This window comes from Hylobates moloch, unplaced genomic scaffold, assembly GCF_009828535.3.
Source record: "Hylobates moloch isolate HMO894 unplaced genomic scaffold, HMol_V3 SCAFFOLD_10, whole genome shotgun sequence".
In the NCBI taxonomy this organism is placed as follows: Eukaryota; Metazoa; Chordata; class Mammalia; order Primates; family Hylobatidae; genus Hylobates; species Hylobates moloch.
The window spans coordinates 56,209,791-56,235,687 of record NW_026652285.1 but is presented as its reverse complement, the minus strand read 5'-3'; the positions used below and the strand labels follow the sequence as shown (position 1 = coordinate 56,235,687).

Genomic DNA, 25,897 nt, shown 5'->3' with positions numbered 1-25,897 from the left:
AATGTATCTTCACAGGCTATGAGAATAGCCTAAAGGCACGGTTACATAAGCCGTATGACAGACTGAGGGTCTCCTGGAAAAGCGTTTAAAAGGATCAAAATGGGTGGATTTTAAAGATCTCATATCCATTAAGCAGTATTAAAGGAACAATAGTATTGTCGAAAAAAGTGTTTAAAACCAAAGGGTAACCTACCTTTGGATATGTAATTTCCACAGAGGTTTGTTTAAATAAAAAAACCTACAAAACGACCTCAGTCTTTGTTTAAACAATGCTGTCTGCCAAACGATTTTGTTTATCAAATTTCTTCTCAGGTTTAGGAGACAAGGATTGAGAAAAAATGTGGAATTGGAGATCTGGAAGATCTTTAAGCAGTGGGACCTTAACGTTAGACGCACAAAAATGCGTTAACGAAAGCCAGTAAAATTGAGAATGGGGTCTTCTGGTAAATCTTGTACTTTGGTTTGTAAGAAACTTCTATATAAAGAAGTTTATCAAGTTGCGAGAATAAGATAATAAAATGCACTTAACTCATTCGGAATCCTACCCCTACCTACCTTACCTCTGTCCGGTTAGCTTCTCACGCGCGCGCCAGCACGTTCTGTGGAGAAGCGGAGCGCTGGGCTCTACCCGAGCAGCTCTTACGTCGAAAGGCAATGCTACCCCCCCGAACCCCAGTTCCGGCCAGCCAGGTCTCCCCCTCCTGCGCGGAAAGCAGCGGTGGGCTCCGGGGCGTGGGAACTAGAGAAGCGGAGGCGCGCGCTCCTCCTCCCTGGCTGGGCGGAGCCGTAACCGCCGGGAGAGTGGTGAGGGACACCTCGGCGCGCGGGCGCTCAGTCGCGGGAGGCGCTCCTTGGAGGTGCCTGGAGCCCGAGCGCACCCCACCGCTCCCGGGACCTGTTGGGGGCTGGCCCGAACCGTCGTCGAAGGGAGCCGCCCGGCCACCCCCGACGTTCCTTGCCCCGCCCGACGTTCCCGCAAGTGGCCAAACCAGCCGGAGGAGCCAAACTCGCCGGGCCTCCCGGCGGCAGCAGGTGGCTCCGTCCTTCCAGGGAGGGCCCTGCGCCCCCTGGCGCTCCGGAGCCCTCTCGGCCGCACCCGCCAGGCGGGATGGAGGCGGATGGGGACGGAGAGGAACTGGCCCGGCTGCGCTCCGTCTTCGCCGCCTGCGACGCGAACCGCTCGGGGCGCCTGGAGCGCGAGGAGTTCCGGGCACTGTGCACGGAGCTACGGGTGCGGCCGGCCGACGCCGAGGCAGTATTCCAGCGGCTGGACGCCGACCGTGACGGCGCCATCACCTTCCAGGAGTTCGCGCGTGGCTTCCTCGGGGCCCTCCGCGGGGGGCGGCGCCGGGACTGGGGTCCGCTGGATCCCGCGCCTGCCGTGGCTGAGGCGGGGCCGGAGACACACGACAGCGAGGAGGACGAGGGCGACGAGGACGCGGCCTCGGCGCTGGCCACCTCGTGGGGCCCGGCGAGTCCCGGCCGGGCTTGGCAGGATTTCCAGGCGCGACTCGGAGAGGAAGCCAAGTTCATTCCCAGGTGCGAGTGTGAGCTGGGGGCGGGAGGTGATTCTGGCGCTTCCTGCTTTCTTCTTCCCACTTACTTGCAGGTGTGCAGACCCAATGCCCGCCCGCCCCCCCTTCTCTGTGAGTTGCTTGTCTTCCTTCACCTACTCGCTTTGACTTTTCCAAGATCCGCTAGAGTTATGAAAAGGGAGTCAGAGAGTCAGCGTTTGGGGAGAAAGTTTTACGTGCTGAATCCTGAGCCTGCAAAGGGCAGCGTGTTAATTACAGGAGCTCTCCTGAAATCTGCAGCCGCTGGCGCCCCGCGCGAGTTTAGGCGCGCGCCCCACGTCTCACCGCGTCCTGGCTACGTCACCTTCTACCCAAGGCCTTAGGCTCTCACCCCAGGGCTGGGGCCCGGGCTGTTTGCCAATTTGGCGTCCTCTGTAGTTTTCTGATTTGTCGTTTTCCTAAGACTGTATAGAAAAGGAAACTTTGTTGGGCTTTTATATTGCTGGACACAAATGTTCATTGATGTACCTGCTAGGCATTTTACAGAGTTCACGCATTTAATTTTCATAACATCACTAGAAGGTAGGCTAGCTTATTTCTGAACTTAGACCTAGAAATTAGACGTTAAGGGACTTGCCCAGTTAAACAGCAGAGATCTGACCCCACATTTTGTGAACTGAAAAACTCACTTTTTATGTGATGGAATAAAATTATAAAATGACACAGTATATTCTCTGCTCTTATTGCTCTGACAGAAATAACGTGTCAAGTCACGGACTTAATTATCAGGAGGTAAGGGGATGCCTGCAGGTAGGATTTCAGGGCCTGGAGGGAGAGAGGCTCAGATTTTCTTCTTTGAGTTTCGTTTGCATTTGTCCATGCCTTGGTGTGGTGGGTGTCTCCAGCTGCTGTTTTTCACTTCATGCCCCGGTGATACACCCATTTAAGCGCCGTGTTTTTCTGCTTTATGTTTGGATTTTAGCTGAAATTTTGCTGAGCTCTGGCTGTCGTTATTAAGACGCTCTGAAAGGCATCATTTTGGTTGGCAGTTTGCACATCTGAGACAGAACATTGGAAAGGAAGTATCCCTGGAAGATTGTCAGTGTGCTTGTTCATTGGAAGTCCTCACTTCCTCCTCCTCCCAACTTCTCCCTCCAGCTTGGAAAGTAAGGGGAATATTGGGCATGGAGAGTGACTCACTGCCATAGAAGGGTTGTGTAGAGGAAGTGGGTATGTAACGATCTCTTCTATTATTTACAAATGAGTTACTCCCCAACCAGGGAAGTAGCAAAATTTAAACACTGCTACCACCTATACTCTTTCTTTGAGTCATCTTTCATCTGTAACTTAGTTTGGGTGCAGCTAGTTAAAAAAAGTAAGAATTATAGGAATGAGGCGGGGTGAGTCCACATCATATTGGATATGATGTATGTATACATGTGGATCTGTTTTTCACAGTTGTCTAGTCTCAGCAACAAATATTTCACACACAATCTTAAATGATTGAAATGACCTGGATCAGTATACAAACCAGGAATTAATATTATTGGTGGAATTATTATTATCATGTTGCCTTTCCAAATTCTTCAGAGATTACTACATTTAATGGACACCGGTGTCACCTGGTAGACTTTTGTCCTAAGCCTCACCTCCTGATGTGAGATTAACAAGTACAATATTTGTCTTCCTCTCATGTTCAAGTGGAAGAGATCTAAACTGAGTTGCTGCATCAGATTGTTACCATGGCAGCCATCCGCTGTTTTGGTAAATTGGATTAATTCTACTTCACTTCCTCATACAGCTGTTCACCTTTCCTTCCATCCAAATGTGATTTAAACATTTTTTTGTTATTGATAATGCTGTTGGCATTATTTCAGCCAAATGTATTCCACAGACATTACCAATTGCCTGCCATATGCCAAATACTGGCTTAGGTACTGTCCTAGGTTGCTGGGGACAAAGAGAAGGATGGTATGTAGTTCATGCCCTCAAGATGCTCATGGTGTGGATGAAACATTTTTCCAACAACTTCATCGGAGAACATTTAAAGGCAAAGAACATTTGTAGGAAACTCCCTGTATTGTGGACATAGCCCAACAGACGGCTTCAAGCAAGAATTTTCTTTGAAGTCTTGAGCTTTTCTTTAAAAAGTCATTAAGTTGTTCATCTTTGTATACAATATTTTGGGACTTGTTTTCATATAAAGTAGAGTTTCTTCGGAAGGGAGAATTGTCTTTCCAGGAAGGTGTGCTGTTCCAACTTGTGGCTTTGTTTCCCACCTGGCACTCAATCTTATCCCTGGGGACAGCCTGCCCCAGGGCTATCCTGGGGAGTGTTCACATACAGTTTGAGAAGAATGGATATTAAATAGGAAAATGTTTGGTTCCTATAAAGGCAAAGGATGACACTGTTGATTTTCATTTAAAGAATCTTTCAAGCAAAATATTAAGCAATTTTGGGTTAAACTCCCCAGTCATCAGTAATCGTGATGTTAGAGGGAAGATGATATTGCATCATGAAGGGATGAAAGTGGCCTTTGGGATGTGTGTCATTCTTGAGTTCATTTTCTCTTAGAAAATTGAGGAACTTTTTCTTTTGAAGGCTGAGGAAGGAGTGTCCAAGGAGGTATGTGACCTGGTAAGCTGAGCATGGCAGGTCTGAAGGGTCTGCAAGGTCAGGATGGGCCTTGACCACTTCCTGGTCAGTTTGATAAGGTCAGCCAACAGGTGAAGGCAGCAGGACAATGTGATGTAGTTACATAAGAGAATTTGGGAGGGCAGGTGCTACCAGGCTAAGAAAAGTCCTGGAAGTAGGAAGAAAATGTGTGGGTGTTGAGGGTGGAGGGGCAGGGCAGAGAGCCAACTTATAGCCTTGCCAGTTTCTGATGCCTAGGTCATTGTCTTGGTGAAAAGGGAGTTTCATACTCAGGACATACTCAGTAAATGTTTGCCGAATGAATAGAATAAATCAGTATTCTTTGATTCTTGTTTCACATATCTGCATTTTGAGAGAGAGTGTAGTTCATGCTGTGAGCATTTTCTCCACTTCTTTTGCAGGTTCTCTCACTTTTCTTTCGGTTACTGTTGTGAGCCAGTCTTGGTGTTCAAAGATTGCCAAGAGAAGGAAATAGGCTGTGTGTGTGTGTGTGTGTGTGTGTGTGCGTGTGTGTGTATTGAGCATTTGATGGATGGCTGAGAGGAGGGATGAGGGCCTCTTCTCTGACCTCTAGTCAGAGCTGAAGCTTTTCAGTGTTTTCTCAACTCCATTTGCAGCAATTTTGAGTGTTATCTGTGAATTGGTTCATGCTGATAAATTAACTTAGAAAACCCCACATTCTCACAAACAGGAATGTGAGGGTGCAGCTGGCACTGGAACCACTGTGGGTCTGTGAGTGGGCACAGGTCTCCCAACAGTATCCAAAGGAGGGACAGCCTCAGGTCAGGTACCTGAGGGTGTGACAGGTTTAGTGATGGGTGACCTGCCAGGCAGTGCTAGGCTAGGATTTGTTGAGACGTCAAAATCAGCACCGTTAACTGTTTCACACGGTTTGCAATGTTTCTACATGCACAATGTTGAAGGAGATTCTTTTATTTGGTAATTTAAAAACAAATTTAATTGAGAGGAACCAAAATGTTCCATATGTGAATTGTATAGTGATTGGCAAAACGGCTTACCTTATTAAACTCAAGAGGAAAGGCTCACCCATTGGACAGCAATCCTATTTAATTGGGAAATTTTTAAAAACAAGTAGCTGCCAGTAGGCAGAGGCAAAGTTTCAGTACTGGTGAGGGTTGCTTCTCCATTTCCCCTTCTTGGGTTCTAGTTTAGCCCTTTTCAGAATGATTGCCTTGTTTCGTAATAGTGTAGTTGCTTCACAGCTCCCTTAATTTACGTGATGCGGTGCTTGACAAGATAGAAAAGGGAGATGAGAGACAGAGGCAAAGAAAGACATAAATACATCAGGAGTGAGCCGGAGAGCAGGAGAGAAGGCCAGAGACAGAGTGGCAGAGGGGGACATGGTGAGAGGGAGTGAAACACAGAGATCAGATGGAGGGGAAAGGAAGAGAGACTGATGGATTACATCTTGCCTCAGTTTCCCCTCTTTCCACTTAGTAGAAAGGTGGCCCTGAGCCACCTTGAGATGAGAGAGGTAAATCAGCTCTTTTCTCTTTGATCTCAGCTCTTGAGTATCTTCCACATGTGAGCATCTTGGTGCTTTGGGATGTGTTTGTGGTATTTAAAGACGAATATATATGTATGTATATTCGTATATGTATGTATATTCATATATGTATGTATACATATGTACGTATATGTATATTCGTATATATATAACATGAATATATGTGTATATATGAATATATGTATATATGTATATATGAATATATATATGAGTATATATATATATGTATGTATTTTTTCATGCTCATGGCCAGTGATATCTGGTTCTCATCCAAGAAGAGAAGATGCGTTCTAGCTTCGCAACATGGTGGTGGGCTACACCCAAGTCCTAGATGAGGTTCAAGGGTACTTTTGACTGTATGGGGTGTTTACCTTGAGTACCAGATTTGGGATCTGTCAGTGTGCTCGGCATAGGTTTTCTGGAGGTTTCTTTACCTTTTCTGGATTCTGAACCGGGATCCTAACATCTGTGTCTGTTTATGTCTGTATCTGTATCTCCTTGTTTTCTAACTTGCTATTCTGTAGCTTTTTGCTTTTTCTCTTTAATGTGTCCTCTGTCACAGTTATGTGTATCATTACTCTGCTGAGTGGGAGAAACCTGTCTCTTAATAACTACAGCTCATTATTGGTGTATAGAAATGCTACGGATTTTTGTACATTGATTTTTGTATCCTGAGAATTAACTGAATTCGTTTATCAAAGCTTAGGAGTCTTTTACAGGAGTCTTCAGAGTTTTCTAGATATAAGATTATATTGTCAGCCAACAGAGATAATTTGACTTCCTCTTTTCCAATTTGGATGGGTTTATTTCTTTCTCTTGCCTAATTGCTCTGGCTGGGACTTCTAGTACTATATTGAGAAGGAGTGGTGAGAGCGGGCATCCTTGCCTTGCTCCAGATCTTAGGGGGAATGAACCTTTGATCCTTCCTCCTGGGTCTTGTGTGAATCTGTGCATGCCTTAGGTTTTATGGGCCCTACTTGCTGGATGGTGGCCACTTCTGGTTCTGATATTTGAATTTAATCTCAAGGTAGTAATTTCTTTTTGGCTTTCAGATTTTGGAAAGGTATTCTGGCCTTCTAGTCCTTAGAAGCCTCTCAATGTTAGCCATCTGGGCAGTGGCCTGCTGTGACCCTCAGAATTCACTGATTACTCAGAGCTTTGCTCTCAGAATTTGAAGAAAGATGATTTATTCTATCCTTTTGGTTTATGCAAAAAGAAAAAGGCTTAAAAAGAAAAAGTCTTAAAACTTAGTGTTATCAGGGAGACTGTACTCCCAGAACTACAGACTCTTCCCTAGCTTTTCCTCGAACCTTAACTTGGGATTTACTCTTCTCTAAAATTACTGTTAAATTCAGTTACACTACCCCTATCTCTTTAAGCGTGTAAAAATCTTTATCTGTTTCTTATTTTCTGCCCAGGTTATCCAATCTTTTTTCATTTGTAAAATGAAAGTGGCTGCATCATATGGGGAAAGGTTAGTGTGCCTTGGTGATTCCAAATGTGTTTTGAATCCTTTTTCTCTCCTAAGAGAGTATATACAGTATACATTCTTGCTTCATGTATAACTTACTACAATTTAGGTAGCACTTGAGTGCAGTATATAGTCAGAAGAGGGAAATGGGAAGAGAATATTTATTCTGAGTGTTCAGTGCTGCCTCACCTGACTGTATTAGTCTCATATGAGGTTGTAAAATGGAAAGTAAACACTGTCTGTCTCCCAGAGGGAAGTTCTAATGGTGGAATTTATCTGTGACACATAGGATTTCTTTAGAATTATTTTGTCAAACAAACAAGTTCATTGCTTCAACTTGTAAATATTCAGCATCTTCCAAATGATAATTGCTTTTGTCAGAGTAATTATAAGAAGAGTGAATTTTAACCCTTAAGGCCTTAGTCTATATGTCTTATAAAAACAGGATATACAGCTCCAGTAGTGTGAATGTTTCTTTGATCCTTTCTCTAGTTCACCCAATACTGACATTGCCCTTGACATCTCACTAGGTGCTACACATGCCTGACCCTGATCTTGTTTCTCACCTTCTTAAATACTCAGGAGTTTCTGACACCTGAAGGATCTGGGATGTGGAATAATGAATGGGAAAATTCCTCCTGGCTCACCAAAACACCACTCATTCTGGACTATGGATGTTTCACATCGAATGTTTCTCAAATTGGGAGCCATAGACCCTTCGGGGTCCTTATGTATATCTTTGGGAGTTTTAGGAGACCAAATATTCTTATTTTCATTTTGGCAATAATGTAAAATAAATTGATGTGAGCTCATTCCAAATCACCTGCATTACAGATTTGGATGACTCTTACATTACAAATTTGGCTACACAATTTCAAAAGCTGCCTTTGTGTTCGTGAGGCCCCCTAACACTGTGTGCATTGTCATGGGCTAAAAACGGAAGGCAGAAAGGTGGGCTGTGCATGTGAGCCATGTGTTCACATAATCTGAAGGTGACTGACAACAGAGTGCTGGATTTTCTGTGGTCTCAATACAAAAGTGATGGGAGAATGGGGTTTTGATCATAGAAATGTGCTCAAGATAGCCATGTATGAGCCAGTCCCACACTGACATTGACTGTGGAGATTTAGCTTGGAAAACTACATCCCCTGTCAGATTAGCTGACTATTGCTAATTCTGATGTCATTGATTTTGTAAATGTGTGTCGGTTTTAGAAATGTACTGATGCTGTTGGTACAAGGAAGTTTATATCTGATTTATGTTTGTTCATAGTTAAGTGTAATGTGTTATAAGCAATGTTTAAGTCAACTCTGGAATTCACAGGATTCTTTTTTTTTTTTTTTTTTTTTTGGAGACAGAGTCTTACTCTGTCACCCTGGCTGAAGTGCAGTGGCGTGATCTCAGCTCACTGCAACCTTTGCCTCCCGGGTTCAAGCGATTCTCCTGCCTCAGCCTCCTGAGTAGCTGGGATCACAGGCATGCACTACCACACCCGGCTAATTTTTGTATTTTTAGTACAGATAGTACTATGTTGGCCATGCTGGTCTTGAACTCTTGGACTCAGGTGATCCGCCCTCCTCTGCCTCCCAAAGTGTTGGGATGACAGGCATGAGCCACTGCGCACAGCCTCACAAGAGTCTTTAATAAGGTCTACATGTTAATCAAGTATGAGAAATATTCTAATGGGACTTGAAATCCTCAGGAACTTATAGGACGGAAAACATAAGTGTTTCATTTCTCAATGTGTATTTATCTCCTCTGTCATTTAAATTGAAGGCATAACACTATGGAAAAAGTAAATCTTAAATCTCCCAATCCTAAACAAGGAACATCTGTGTTATTTTCCCACAGAAGAAACTCTTCTCGTCGTTTTTCCTATTTTTCATTCATTCATTCATTCATTCATTTATTTACTCATTGATTCCTTCATTTAACAAACTTTTTTTTTTTTTTGTGTGTGTGTGTGTGTGTGCGTATCCACTGTATGCCCAGGACTGCACGAGGCACTGAGTACTTAGAAATAGTCTCCTGCCAAAAGTCCAAGTTGCTTGGCTGGCTTCTCTCTATTCAGAAGGTGATGACATCAGTGAGGATATAAAGTAGCAGGAATCACGAGGTAGATGGCCTGGGTCCAGCTCTCAGTGGTGGTCAGAAATCAAACAGACCAGCTACACTCAGGGAGTTTCCACCCCTCTATCACAGAGAAGTGGCGCCTTCACGCCTTCCTTTGCAAGGCTGAAGTGTGCCAAAACTTCTTTCTTTTGTAGTCCAACATCAATAGGACTGCAGGTCCCTGTCAAATGACCTCCAAGCTCCTTCCGCTCTTACTACACTGTGGGCTGTGGTTGATGGAGGAGGGTTCACAAACGTGGAGGCCTCCAGAGCCAGGCAGGTAACGATGACCCAGTGATGTGGAGTCTATGGCCAGTAAGACCCTCTGCTTTATATGCTAGGAGGAAAGCCACTTCTCAGCTCGGCCACTTTTCAGCTCTGGACAGCAGCTGCCATGCAGGATGCACGTCCAATGTTGACAGTGATGCTGGATTTGAAGTGCAAATTTGCAATTTTGCATAGCTAAAGAGACAGCATTTCCAGTGTGCAACCTGTGAATGTGCCCTGGTGAATTCAAATGTTAGGTTTGATCTCATTTTGAAGATCTCTGTTGATTCGAGCATGTTGTTCCATGACATCCTAACTTAGAACTTTAATGGTGTTACTTATTTCTCTTCTAAGTTTGTGGGATACCCTTTTGACCCAGTGACAGTTTATCTTTACTTTCTTGTTTGCTCTTAGATGTTATTGTACTTTGCAGAGTTATCTTGCTCAGGCTCAACAGATGTTGTTATATAATATTTTCTACTTCCAGGTTATGCTGCCTTAATGGGTATGTCCTAGGGGAGGAGGGCTGAGCTATGAATGCATTGGGATGTCCAGGATACCTATTATTCTGATATTTTTCTTTCTCTTCGTCTGAAGCTGGAAATACTTGGCTGTCACAGTTTTTAAGACGTGTGGAAAGTCAATTGGAATGAAATGATTTGTGATTAAAAAATAAAGGAATTTAGTTATAAGAGGCCATATTTTCTGGTATTGTAGGATTGTTTTCTTTCATTGTTGGAATTCTTTGTCTGTTAGGCAAAAGTTGTATTTTAGGGCTAAGAAATTTGAACAGCCACAAAAGCTGTGTGTCTGGGTTACTTTTCCTCTTTTTTTTTCTTTTTTCTTTTTTTGTTTTGTTTTGGAGTAGTCTCATAACAGGTTCAGTCAAGCTTTGTTCCTTAAATGTTCTCACGTGTACCTGTCCTTGTCTTTCATTTTTAAGTGACCAGGCAGAAACACCCAAGGTAATGGCGTGTTCTGAGAGCTCCTTCCCACCACGTGCACACCAAGAGCAGCCACTGTCTTCAATTTCAATTTTTAAAATTTAGTTTTGGGGTGTCTTCTGGGAATGTTCAGCCTTGATGCCCTCTGTGATCATTTACAACTATGGCGCATGCTCAGATGGCCATTTCATCATAATAGTATCTTTGATCAATTATATATTTTAAATGTCTAGATAGAAAGCAAAAAAGTACAAAAGGAGTTATTTATTCCGAAATCCGAATGCAGTGGTGAAAGTATCACCTATTGTTAGCTCCCTGTAGCTGCCTGGTGCAAGGGTGAAGGGCTTATGGGAGGTTTAGGCAGCATTTCCTGATTTGTTGCCCATCTGCCTAGCTTGGTGGACTCTGCCATTTCATCCCTTGGGATGACACAGTCACCTCATAATTCTTGCTTCTATCAAACAGAATTACAGTCTGTTCTGAGCTGAGGTGGAAGAATTCATGAAGAGCCAACCCCCTTTTGTTTAGAAAATCCATTTTAGAATACTCCTGTGTCGTGTTTTCTGATGGGAATGCTGTAAACTAGTGATAGTGTTTGCAGTGCAAAATACTTTTTCTTTTCCTCCTTGGGGATCTCTTGGTATAGCATGTACTTCAAACTGGCAGATATGGTTTGCTTGGGGATGCTAACGAATGAAGTATAGTGTAGGCATTTCTGCTTGAACGCGGTGTATACATTCCAGAAAAGCCTAGTGTTCTGCAAACATACACAGGGCATATGGAAAAAAAAGTAGGAATGGTGCAGACAACTCGATATCTGTACTTCTATAATGGGAATACTCAAATAAGCAGGAATAATCCTAATAAAATACTAGCACAGTAAAAAAAGTCCTGCGAGATTCTTAACAGACATAGAAATACAGTAGTTCAGAGTACCTGTGGGTATCTTAAAAATGATAACTATTGGGTACTAGGCTTAGTACCTGGGTGATGAAATAATCTGTACAACAGAGCCTCATGACACGAGTTTACCTGTATAACAAACCTGCACATGTACCCCTGAGCCTAAGAGTTAAAAAATAATCTGAAAAAACGTTTAAACATGAAAATACAGGATTTTGCAGGTTTTTTTTTTTTTTTTTCTGAAGGTGAAGGTAGCTTAATGGAGGTGTAGGGTTGTGGCTGCTTAGTTAGTGGAGCAAGGACAAAATGCACAAGGATCTGAGAGAACCCAGACAACACAGGTGGACAGTCTGTGCTAACAGGACAACCACGGTGCGAAACGGCATCAGGTCCACACTGCATTCCTCTGTAGCCTGCTGCGTGCAGCTGTTAATGGACTTGCATTTCAGTGGCTGTTACTTGGGGGCACACTGGGAAAAGTCATTTCTGCTTTAGCATCCTTCATTTACTGACCTAGGGAGTGAGCTAACTGATGCTGCAGGTACCTGCATTATGGCAGAGAAGTCCTAAAAAAACATTTTGAGTACAGAACTCATGGGAAGCTCCAGCAAGGCACAAAGACAGAAATGAATGTCAGATTGATTCTGTGTACACAGATTCAAGGTTTTGTATTGGTCTAAAAGGATAATGCATCACCCCTCTCCTGAGAGATTATAGCAAATGAGCTGTCTTCAGGATAATAAAAGTGCTTTAGTCCACAAAAGTTCAGAAATCTATTAGGTTGTTAGAGTCCTAATGACCCTGGCTAAAATGAAAATATGATGGGACAACTGAGCACTTGGAGCCTTGGGAAGTGACCTGCCCTGTTGAATGATATTTAAAATTAAGGTTCTTATCAGTAACAATTAAAGTTCTTATTCAGCTCTTTTCATCAGTCCTAGCATATATTCACTGTGAAGCTGGTACATTGGTCTACATTGATTAGCCCCAATGAAAGTGCAGTGATTTAAGACATTTGTGTTAGTTAGAGTTCTCCAGAGAATCAGAACCAATAAGATGTGTGTATGTGTGCATACATGTACATACACACAGACACACATATAAAATATATGTGTTATCTATATACCATATGTATACACATATATCTTTACATATTATTTAGAAAGAGATTGAGAGAGATTGATTTTAGGGAATTGACTCATGCGACTGTGGAGGCTGGTAAGTCCAAACTCTGCAGGGCAGGATGGCAGGCTGGAGACCCAGGGAGGGGTTGAGGTTGCAGTCCTGGTGAAAAGGTCATCTGCTAGCAGAATTCCCTCTTCCTCCTGGGAGATCAGTCTTTGTTCTATTAAGGTCTTTACTGAATGGATGAGACTCACCTACTGACATTATGGAGGGTAAACTGCTTTACTCGAAGTCTACTGATTTAAGTGTTAATCTCATGTACAGAATACCTTCACAGCAACATACTCACATGTTTGAGCAAGTATCTGGCTACTGTGGCCTAGACAAGTTGACATAAATAAAATTCACCATCATAGCCACTAAGAGAGTTTTTCAAATATTCTCAGTTGTGAGAAGATCACAGAGCATTTTTGAATGCTTCTAGCTTGTAAGTAACAGAAAAATTCAAACTATTTGAATCAGGAAAAATTCCTATGCATATATTATATCCCCCCATCTTCCAAATGCCTAAACACTCCACAACAAAGTACCAAATTTCTAAGTCAACTTTAAAGTTATTAATATTTTTATCTCCCAAGAAAAGGCTTACCCTATATCTGCTTATGGCTCTAAGATGTCCCTCTGGGAGAAGAGGTCTTATTATTCAGCCTTGTTCCTACCCCTCTGTCCTCACCCTGCAATCCCACTCTTCATCAAAATAATAACTTGAAACTGAGCACCTCACAGAAGATACATCTTGGATTTGGGCAGCCATAGCCATCCAGCAAGCCACACAAACATTTTGCTTTGCTGGACTTTCCTGGGCAAATTCACTGCTTTCTGGCTTCCCTTCTTCTTCTCCTTCCTTCTCACTCCTTCCCTCCCTTCTTTCTGCAAATGCTCTGTGAAAGGAAGGCATTGTGCCAAGAAGTCCAAAGGCTGACATTTTAATAAGGAACAGGAAGAAATTTTTTCCAGTAGGAATGGGTTCTATCTGCTGTGCCCAACTACTAGTTTTTGTCCCCGAGTTGGAAGTTACTAACAGGGATGTAATATGAGAGCGCAGGGAAGCCAGAAGTGTTCCACCAGGTATAGGTCCTAAAGCAGCCACAAGAAAGCTGCTAGATTCATTATTCAGTTTCCAGCAGCTCAGCAGGCACTGGTGTTAAATCGCATCTTCTCTCTGCTAGTCAAGGGCGTTTCTAGAAGTGCAAACTCCAAGCCCCAATGCAGACTCACCAAAGCATCTGCATTTTAACAGAATCCCTGAATGGTTTGTGTGTGTAGTAAACTCTGCTGAGAAAATGAGAAGTGAGAGTGTTGGATGTGGCCACATCTGCTGGGCAGATGCTTTCAAAAAGGCAGAAAAGACCCAGAAAAAAATTGCTGAACTGAGGTAGAAGAGATAAACTTCGCTGACTTTAAAATTTTGCCTTGGGGTGCTTCTGGTTATTTGATATCTGAATTTTGAGATGTTCATGACTGAGTTTACTTTGAGGATACAGTCATATGTACTCCCAAGTATTTTGTATATTTTGTGAATGTATTCTTCAAAGACAAAAACACATGCAAAAAAAGCACACGGAACGTAAGTGCACAGCTTGCTGAGTTTTCAGATGGAATGCTTGAATAAATCAGAATGCAGGTGAAGAGACAGAACATTTTACTACATTGCAGAAGCCCAGGGTCCCCCCTCAATCACTGCAGACCCCTCTTTCCAGAGGAGTCATTGTCCTTTGCTTCTGTTTTGATGTTACATACATAGGTTCATACAATGCATTTGGCTTCTTTCAGTCACCATGATGTTTGTGAGCTTGTAGTTTCAAACTTTTATTTTCATTGATGTAGACTATTCCACAGTGTGAAAATACCACAATTGATTTATCCAGTTTACTAAAAATGTCCATTTGGATAATTTCTACTTCATGGATGTCACACACAGTACTGCAGTGATCATCTGTCCCAAGTCTTTTGGTAAGCATGTGGACGTGGGCAATGCATTGGTCAGAAAAATTGTTTGCAAAATCATTGAAGCTTTCCGTGCTAACTCAGGATCATCATATGAAGTCTAGTTTTATCCCGGGAGTTAGTAGAATGATATCCCCAGGGATTGGTGGAGATGGTGGTTCAGCTTGGCTTTTTAAGTTACTGTGTGGAGTGTTTGTCCTTGCCGTCAGGCTGCCAAATGACGTTTTACTATTATCAGTACTTCCTTCCTTCCTGGGTCTTTTGTCTGTTGAAGTTTTGGAAAACAAATTATCAGATACATTCGAATCGTGTTTTAAAAGCCCTGTTTGAATGTAGATTATTCCTATACCAAGCAGGGGTGTCTTAGAGGCTGTTTTTCATTTTTTTTTTTTCTGACTTTCCAACCTCCTTTTGGATTCTTCTTGGCGTCAGATACCTGAGTTTCAGATAGCTGGAGTGCTGCCATCATTTTGAAATTATAATATTAATATTATTTGTAGTTTTACTTCTGTTCCATTTTTATTCATACATTAACTCCTTTTTCAATTGTGTTTATTTTGGAGGTTCCTCAAGTAGACACTGTAGTTCTAAATTATCCTTTTAGAAATTCAGCCACTTAGAGAGATAAGCACAAAACATGGAGTTATATTATTTTGAATACAAGTAAGAAGTAGGCGCCCAGCCAGGAGTGGGCATAGTTCATGCTGAGTGAATCCACTGGAGTCTGTCAGTCACCTCATATGTTGGTCACTGAAATTATTTTTAATCCTTTCTCTTTTGAGTCTTAGGGGAATGCTTAAAAAACTACACACCAAGATAAACAAATACTACTGCTTTGTTGATTCTCCTTGTCCACTCATGCAAATTATTGTAATAACTTTATGACAACTTTCTGTATAGTACTTGGATTTAAAGCAACAATTAGGCATTTATTTCCATTTTCTTTAGTAGCTTTTGCATTTGTTTTGCTGCCCAGAGGGTATGTTATTATCCAAGCAGGTGAGAGAGGAGTGCAGCTCAGACCACAGAGCTGGAAACCAATGGAATGTTAAAGGTTTGGGATAAAAAAAATATAAACTGAGATAAATGTAAATATACAGCTTACTGAAATTGCTTTTTCCTTATCTGATGAACCAGTGAGTTAAGATGATGACTCAATTAAGGGAAGACTGGTTTTTCTTTTCTTGACTCTTCTTGGGGGTTGAGGTCAGACTCTGTTGGCAGATGGTGTTTGCAGATCTGAAGGCTGTTTGCTCTTTTAGTGAACTGTGGCTCTGGGAGCACAAAAATGGACCAGTGGCAGAACAACTGATCCTTGAATAATGTGCCAAAGTCGGATTTTAATGAGATTTTTGGCTACCTTTTTTTAAAAACACATTGCGGAAAATCACCCTTCCGTTCTGCAGAAAATCAAATGAAAAAGTAATTAAACTTTCGAGCAGGTTGCTGGGAAAGCAGTGGAGTGGACAGATGATGGGCAGTGGGGTCTGTCTCAGGAGGCTTCTGCCTTGTGGAAAATGTACCCCAAGCACCATGGAGTGAGACCAGGAGCCTCTCAAAGGGTCTTAACTGTTGAAATGTCAAATTAGAGATGTCGGCAGCATTTTATTTCAAAGGGGAAATGTGTTTAAGAAATTCATAAGAAAATCTCTACAACTAATTTTACTTGGTTTGATACTTTTGATCTATTTTTGTATCTTTTCACAAAACAGACTGGGACACTGTTACTGACTTTGTGTTTGATGGTTAGGTAGCAAGGTAGGTAGGTAAAAATCAGTGATTCTTAAAATTAAAAGTAGATTATAAAATTCAGTGACATGTTTTTTGGGACACTAAAGAAATAATATCACATATATAAATAGTTTTAACATAATTCAAAGATGTCATAGACAGTAATTTCATGCTTAATTACATTAACTGTCATAGCAAACTAATGTAACCTTTGAAATAGGCTTTTAAAAAGGCCAGAGCACCGGGCATGGTGGCACACGCCTGTAATCCCAGCACTTTGGGAGGCCCAGGCGGGTGGATCACCTGAGGTCAGGAGTTCAAGACCAGCCTGAATAACATGTTGAAACCCTATCTCTAGTAAATACAAAAAAATTAGCCAGGCATGGTGGCGCATGCCTGTAATGCCAGCTACTTGGGAGGCTGAGGCGGGAGAATCGTTTGAACCCAGGAGGCAGAGGTTGCAGTGAGCCGAGATTGTGCCATTGCACTCCATCCTGGGTGACAAGAGTGAAACTCTGTCTCAAAAAAATATATATAAAATAAAATAAAAAGGCCAAAGCAGGTTGTGTAGAATTCTAACAAATTTTCTTGCCAGTGTTATGTATATTCGAGCATAAGGTTTATTTAACTGTTAACAAAATGTGATGAGGAACCAAACAGTTATCTTTCCATGATACCAATAATAATTCAGAATTAAATGCCAACTATTTAATAATCAGTGGTAGGTATTCAATATATAATACGTGCTAATTCAGGAAATATATTTGCTATTGAATGAACAAGTAGAATGCACTTACATATTCCAGAATGTACTGATTTTGAAAGAAAAACTGTTCTTTACTGGTATTCATGATTCTCTAGTGTATTAATAAATCATTTGGAGATTTTAGAATAACAAGCAAATCCTTATCTTTTGTAGAAGCTAGTGGTAAGTTATCTATGTATGCAATATATTGTCTTTGTTGATCTCCGTAGAGTCATGTAATTTATTTTTGGAACTCACATATATGTTATTAACAAATATAAATATTATTTTGTTAAAAATGCCCACACATTTATTATTGAAGTATATTCAAAATATATTCAAGATTTGATACATTGGTTTAGCCATTCAGCTGATGTTGAGATTTCAGCAACCTCAGCCCACAAAAACACAAATCTGAGGTGGAGCGTATTCATCCATTTTCATACTGCTTTGAGGAAATAACTGAGACTGGGTAATTTATAAAGAAAAAGAGGTTTAAGGGATTCAATTCCACATGGCTGGGAGGCGAGGGAGGAACAAAGGCACGTCTTACGTGGCTGAAGGCAAGAGAGTGTGTGTAGGGGAACTGCCCTTTATAAAACCATCAGATCTCATGAGACTTTTTCACTATCACTAGAACAGCACCAGAAGACCTGCCCCATGATTCAGTTACCTTCCATCAGGTGCCTCCCATGACACATGGGTATTATGGGAGCTACAGTTAAGATGAGATTTGGCTGGGGACACCACCAAACCATATCATGGAACAAAATAAAGGGGCCTTTGCGTGTCAGAAATAGTTCCAGATACCAGCAAGACAGTTTCTTGAGTTGGACTTATTTTCAGATTTGTTAGCATCTGTTATATGGTAAATAGTGGGCGCATCCCCATTGAAAACAATGTGAAAGGAGAAAAGGGAAAAAATAGTGGAGTAGGCAGCAGTACGCTGAAGACTGGTGCATGCTGGTGCATGTAAAGTTCAGACGGAATCTGCTGTGCTTTCTAGAATCTCCTACTTTCTCACTGTGTTCGGCAGGGAGACCCTTTTTGTCTTGGCAATCATATTTCCCGTAGTTCATCTTCTCCCTAACCCTGTGCAGGCAAGGCTTACCTGCTCACTCCTTCCCACCGTTGCCTTCTTTATCCTCTCTGAGTCAGAATTCTCAGCCTGTCGCAGATCCAGTACAAAACTCCACCTTCTCCCCATCAGTTCATGTTGAGCCCTTCTTCCCCAGACCTACCTGCCTTCTTCATTTATTAATGGAGAAGCTGCTGCAGGTCAAACCTATAGGTGCCAGGTGCTACAATGGATATGAGACTGATAGGGTAACCGGGAAGGTAAAACATCCACAGAAAACTCAATACACAGAACTCAGATAAAGAGTGGCAGGGGATAGGAGGGGAGGGATTTCCCTGTGGCTGGAGTATTCAGGGCCAACTTTCAGAGGTGACTTTTGGGAAAGCCTTGACTGATGTGTAGCATTTGGCTTCTAGATAGCATGTATGAAAGGCTTAGATTCTGATCAAAGACTGAGATTAAAATGTACTTTGACCAGGGAGGGAAGAATTTGTTTCTCAACTTTTGCAGTCACAAAAACTGAAAAAACAAAATAAAAAAACCAGAACAGTGATGTGAAATCAGTCAAGAAAACATGCTTCATGTGAACTTTGTCTCTTTGTTGAAAAGTTACATATTTTGTATTGAGCCCTCTACAAAATACTTGAGGACATTGAGCACCTAAGGATGGAAGAAGAGTGAAGGACATGAGATGGGAAACTAGAGTGGCCATAGAATTGATTCCCTAAACCAGGACTTGTTTGAGAATAAAATGAGGATAACTAATACACTTTAAATTATATAATTTTATCAAAATACTATTTTATTATCTGACAAATTGTTTTTATTATATAGTGGTCCTATATACTAGTTCTAGTCAAAAATTTTAAAAATAAAGTTATTTGTAAAATATATAAAAGGTTTATGTACATTGAAGCAAAAATTTTCTTATCACTTATGTGAATATTAATAATTGCATGTGCAAAATAGTACTGGAACATATTCACGTATTTTAATGCTAATTATCTATATCTATCTCTAATGCCAGAATTAGCGGTACTTTTCTGAAGAATACATCTTCTTTCAATGTGGTCGTATTCTTAATTTTTTCTATAATATTGCTTGTAGTCTTTAGAGTTACGGTTTCATTTTTTGACTATTAAATTTGAAATTGTTGACATCAGCAGCTGACTCTTCTGTGTAGATCATAATTTTTTTAATTAAGAAAACACTCAAGTGTTGAACTATAATTGTAGAGTAAATTCTAAGTGGAGGATGTTGTAAATTCTTTTGTCTTGGTATTGACATGTAAATGTTAACATATGTGAATGTGAATAATTCAGTCCACGACTGTCACAGGTTCTATGTCTTTACCTCCTTTCAAAATACTTGCTTTAACAAATACTTTGACAAATTTATTAACATTTATAAGAGACTTATCAAGATGTGTTTGTTTATGATTCTTTTAAATGTTTTCCACTTAGATACATCAAAATTATAGGACTTCTCAATTCCATCCTATTGTTACAGAATATAAATTTAATCAGGATAGGAAGACCTCAAAAGATCTTTCTCATAAGTTCAGATATTCCAGATAATAATTACAGAATTTCATTTGTGCATTTGAACTCTCATCATTTAATCTGTTTAATTCCTTAGTGTCTTCCTGTTTTCAGGCTTACTTTTCAATTAATTTCAATCTGCAAAAAGCTTCAAACATGGACGGTAGCTTTTATATGGTTCCCACTGTTGAGTGATTTGATTAAAGTTTTCCAACTGATTTTGAAGAAAATGTAATGAAAGCTTAGAAGACTAGTTTACAAAAAAAAAAATAGGACATTTATGATGATTTGCTAAGTAGTTCTTCAAAGGCTCAAAGATTTCCAAAATCTGAATGGTGATAAGCCACAAAGAGAGAAAATGACTATTGCAAAAATGTTTAGATAATGTAATTATGTGTGTAAATATATTTGAAATTTTGACAACATTTCAGCCTGCAGAATATTAAATGTATTTGGATTCAGTTATATGTGCCACCAATTCCAGTGTGTTTCTACTTCACAGATTTCTTAATTTGGTAAAAATATAATTTTTACTACAACACTTTATTCTTTTATTTTTCACGGAATTTATAATAGCATTCGTAATAATAAGATTGTATGTTTTATCTTTGACAGAATGAACTTCCTGAACGTTGATTCCATTCAGTGGGTGGGAGAAAAACAAACCATTACTGGAATTGATGCAACTGTTTATTTATTTACTTTTTTTGAAGTGTCTCATTGCACTGATATAAAACTAGCCTCATTTACCTTTTTGAAGTTCTTTCTCTGCTAGTGCAGGCAATATACACAGCCATAATTTCACTCTTTGCATTTGTACAAGATAATCTGTAATAAAAATTTGTGCAGAATTAATTTGGAACAAGTCTCTTGACCTAAGAAAAAAGTCATGTTTCACAGGTGGTATGTAAGTAAGCCTTCTGCAGCTGCATGGGTAAAATTTTAGACTGAAGAATACGGTTGTCTTAAAAGACATAGATCCTGTTGCTTCTTCAGGAGATTTATATTTTCTGATTTTCACGAGGCTAATGATACCACTGTAGGGCACCATGGTATCACTGTGGGGCACCGTGGTGCACCATGGTGGAGGATAATACTGAGAAGCTTTTTATTTTTTATTTTTTTTAAAAAAGAAGATGGTATAGTGTTCCCATGTAACTTGTACTCACTATTCCTTATTTATTAATATCTTGCTTTGATGCAGTACAATTGTTACAATTAATGAACTGATTATTGATTCACTATTATTAACTAAAGTCCGTATTCGGATTTCCTCAGTTTTTCCTAAAGTCCCCTTTTTGTTGTTTCTCTAGCATCCATTTAGGACACCACGTTCCATTTTGTTGTCATGTCTCCTTATGCTCCTCTTGGCTATGACAGTTAACCATTTGGAGCAGTTATGCATTTATCTACTTTTTTGAGGAAAGGAAATTGGGTACTCAATTTTTTTTATTAAGCGTGCACCATTTTTTGTTTGTTTTTTGAGGTTGTTGCTGCCAGAAGAGTTTACTGCAAAATATAAAAGCATTGCCATCCAATAAAATAACTACATATACACTTAAACCATATAAAAAGGTCAACTCACTGTATCAAGAGCATCCGAGGTACTCTCCATCGCTGTGAGGCAGGCCTGTCCAACTTCTGTTTTCTGTACATATTTCATATGCTTGTAATTTTTCAGTTTCCCACTGACTTGACCACACGGCTGCCTGGCAGCATTTCCCACATCTTGCAGATAGGAGCACAACTGGCTGACTTTCCAGGTGGTTGGCCGAGGCAGCTGCTTCCAATCTTTCTCCACCACCATCTGAGTCCTGAAGGAGTTTTCTATCTGCAGCTTCTCTTGTCCAAGCTTAATTTGTTTTATCAGTGAATGTGAGTGTTCTGCTTCCTGCCACTGAAAGGAAAGTTTTAGTTACATTGTGTTTGGAAAAGGTCAGGAAAGGAGAGATGGGTTTATTCCTGATTATCTTCCGATTTAGCCACATACTATTCTATCGTTTCACTGCATGGATGTCTCACACACTAACAGGTGAAAGTGGAGATACAACAAATTCACCCTGGATTATTTTAATGCAACTGTTAATAAGTTTAAATGCACAGTTGGTACATAGTTTAATAATAGGTAATACATGTTAATGCAACTTGTTGATTAAAATGAAAGGGAAATTCTAGTTAGATGCTTAATGTGGAAAGGATGCAGGACAACGAGCATAAACTGGGACTGTCCTAAATCTGGGAAGGTGACAGATGTCATCTAAAGAGAAATTTTACATAAAAATTGCTGTTTCTTTTTTTCTTCTCAGCTCCTATCTTTTTTGCCAAAGTAGGAATATTTTTTTTCCATGAAAAATAACTATAATATACCTACTTGCACAAACACTACTAGATTATGCCTACATTTAACGTGACTCAGGTTAAGTTGATAGAAGAGAAATATGGGGAGAGCAAATGTGCATTGCAAGACAAGTGCTTTTAAATAAAGCGCTGCATATTCTTACATATACATGTACACACGTATAGCACATACATACGGTAATGTCAACAGAATGAACTTCTGTATATGAAAAAGTTTGATCTGGACCTGGGGCAGGATGTGAATAAAAGCCTGTTCATCTGAGTGTGGAAGGGTGAGGTCTGCATTGCCCCATGCACATTAAGGGCTCAGGGCCTTATGTTAATAGACAGTAACGGGTCAGCACAGCAAGGATCATCTATCCCTCTGCCTATTTGTGTAAGTAAAGTTTTCTTGAAACACAGCCAAACTTATTCATTTATGCATTGTCTAGGCTGCGTTCACACTGCAGTGATAGGGCTAAATAGTTGCAACAGAGATAGTATGTCCTGCAAAGCCTAAAGTATTTTCTACCTGGTGCTTTACAGAAAAGATATGTACCCAAGGACTATAAATTTTGCAGACTGACCTTGAACATTACCTAATTTAATTCTCCCTTTTCAGTTCCGAGTACTGCCATCCATAAGACATTTCTGTCCATGGAGCTCCCATACTACAAGGTTTTCTTCCTTTGAGCCCTTTTTGAAACACCACCCAGACATGGACAGGGGACAACCATCTACTTCTTTTTAACCCAGTTGGGGAGTGGAGTCAAGAGTAATAATGGATGGAAACAGTGGCTGACACTTACGGATTACCAACATTGTACCATGCACTGTACCTCACAGCTACCCTTAGGTGGTAGGTTCTATTGTTATACCCACTTTATGGTTGAGGAAGCTGAAGCTGGAGAGATAAAGTGTTTGGCTCTGAGTCATAAAGCTTAGATGTGGTGGAGGAAGCATTTAAATCTGCCCAGGCCATTCCACTTATCCTGTGCTGTATTCATTTATGACTGCAGAAGCCCTAGTTGTTTTGAGGCTGTGCCTGCAGTAAACCTTCAGCATGATGCTTCCTGCTGTTTCTGTCTTCCTGCCTCCATTGGTGAACTCCCAGTAACTAAATATCAGTGATTGAAAATAGGAAGCAATTTGCAATCCGGATTGTTCCTAGACATTGAATGGATCTAGTTAACTCTCTCATCTTCCAGGAAATTTCCATCTTAATACCTTTTGGGGAATGTTATAAAAATAGGTACTTAGATAAGTGATATTTCTCAAGATGACACAAACCCAGAAAGAATTTTACCTGCAGGAGATGTATGTGGTTAAGGGGCCCTGGATGAGGCATTGGTGATTTAAAATGTAACTTAGAAACTCCTCTGATCAGACAACAGCAAGACTGAAGCCAGAGAAGCCTCAGCCCCTGGACCAGGTTGTCTTTCCAAGTCTGCTGGTTGCTCTGGCCAAATTGAGGAGACCATTGCTGTTTTCTCTAGATTGGAGAGCTAGATAGCCATTCTATATGCAGATTGAGACCACAGCCAATCGTAGGCAACTCTATTAGTGGGAAGAGGGCATCCTGTCTAGAAAGCAAGTCTTAAACTTTAGAAAGGGAAGGAATATTGCTCTGTTCTAGTAGCATAGCAGGACTTGGCCCTTATAATTTATTTTGTAGTTAATTTGGGGTTTATTCTGGAAGCATGCATACTATGTAATAAAAATACATTTTTAAAAGAGTACTTTTTATTTAACTTGTATGGGAGAAAAAGGATAAACGTTTGCACTTACTGACTAAACAACTGTGATTTGTTTGGGGCATCGAAGTAGGTTAGCTGGTATTACATTAGTAAGAACATATTCCTTGTTCTTACCCAGAAGGAGAAATAATTATACTATCAGATTTTAGTTGTCTATAATTTTACCTATCCTAGAGTAAAAGCTAGTGACAACTCCTGAAGTTCTACATTTCTGGATTAAATGATAATGGCCTTAGATTTATTTTTGTCTCTGCACATTTATTTCAAAATCCTTTGTTTAATTCCTCGCTTCAGCCAAAACTGTGAAAATGCAAACTCGATCATGTCATCTCTTGCTTTAAATCTTGCCATGGCTTCCCATCCTTTCAGGACATCCCTGCCGACCCCCTTCAGTGCGCCTTCGGTCCTTGAGGATGTGCTCATGGGGCTCCTGCTAACTTCTCCAGCCCCAGTTCTCCTCCCTGAGGCTGTGCACAGCCTGTGGCTATTGATGCCTGGAAGAGACCACCCCCTACTGTACCCTCTTTCTGCCTAGTTGACATCTATGCATGCTTCAGGGAATACCCCAAGGTCTGTTCACGTTCACCTGTTCTATGCTGTCAGCGCATCTTGTACTTAATCCTCACAGAACTTTTCAATCATGTGTGAGCTTTACACAGGAAGGAATTCGGTTGGCTTCCTAGCATTTTATTTTCAGAATCTCACATGGTGCCCCTTGGATTGCATGCGTGTTTTAGTGTCTCATGTTCAGATGTTAGGATCCTAGCATCAATGTTCTTGTGGCATTCCTTAGTGTAGAATGATGAAGACATTGACATTTAATACTGTGTGCTTTTGTTTACAAAAACTGAGTTTTAGATGCATAAAACATACAGTTTGAATAATTTAGCTCCCTATTTTAATGCTTAAATCAGCATGATTTGGGATCTAAGGGCCAGTTTTCCTAAGCACCCTACTGGATCACTGTGTTTCTTAGTGTGGAGTGAAGTTGTCTGTACTTAACTGGTTCCCAGACACGTCCTGAGATCAGTGGTGTCCAAGCATTCTACATACCAGCCCTACTGCATTCCAGATATATAAACATAAATATATATGTGATCTTCTGAGTAAAATGTTAATCTTATGAAAATGCATGACCTTTAAACATTTTTATACATCTTAAGTATACCTATTTTCTCTTCAACTACATGTAATTTCCCTCTCAGCTTCAATGGGAATATTTGCTATTTAAGGTTCTTATTTCCCAGGGATCATTTAAAAATTTTAAGTTGTGAAGTTTTCATCAGTAATTAGCCATTGCTACCATCGTTCATACAAATCGTCATATAATTTATTGAAGAAGATAAATAACATCTAAAACATTGATAATTCAAGGTACATTTTTCTCTAATTGCATTTCACTTGATATCTTCAGACACAAATTAGGTCTATTAGTGTTGGTTGCTCTCTCAGCACAGACGCAGAGACGGCTTTTGTCTTGACTGACTAATGCTTACGACTTGATCTTTAATCTTTCTTTACCTAGTGTTTGCCAAGTACACCTGTAAACAGATCTGCATGGTATTTGAGAGTGCAAGTGTAATTGCTTTAGATGAGGCCCTGGGTCCTTCATGAATTCAAAATGCTTTCAAGCCTTGTCACTACTGGTCACCCTTCTCAGCACTCACTTGTGCCAACTGGGTCAGGCCCAGAAGAAAACAGAGTTGTGTGTGTGGCCATTGTATCGTTTCTGCTTGTTTAACCCTTGACGTCAGAAGCTAGGACACCGGAAGAGGCCAGTAACTACTACACTCTTGTGAGGGAACAAAAGATTATCTTGGCACCAAGTAATGGTGCCAAGTTTATTGAGTTGAGAAATCCACAGGCATTTAGCTGCCCAGGCAAGGCACAGCATATAAATCTGACGTAGAGGGACCAGGTATTATCTCTTGCTATGAGGAAGTATTTTTTGTTTTGTTTTGTTTTGTTTTTCCTTTTTCTATCAGGTGTGAGAATGGCCAAGAGCGTTATGTTACAGTCTCTCGGCATAACCCAGAAGGTGCATCATTTCCACAGTATAGACCAAGCAAAGCACACAGGCAGATGGGGCAGGATGGAAGGTGGGACTGTGCCCACTGCATGTAATAGTCCTTCCCCCAGATAGCGTTAAGTAAACTAAATTGTGTAAGGTTATCTCATTGTT

The 25,897-nt window shown here is 40.6% G+C and overlaps 1 protein-coding gene across 1 annotated transcript in view; it reads left to right on the top strand.

The window, feature by feature from the left end:
• The first annotated feature begins 833 nt into the window (after window positions 1-833).
• Window positions 834-25,897, top strand: part of RASEF (RAS and EF-hand domain containing) — a 76,993-nt gene continuing 51,929 nt past the window's right edge. The window contains exon 1 of the mRNA XM_032164374.2: window positions 834-1,539. Within this exon, the coding sequence (XP_032020265.1) occupies window positions 1,109-1,539 (431 nt within the window). The 5' untranslated portion in view covers window positions 834-1,108. The remainder of the gene's footprint in view (window positions 1,540-25,897) is intronic.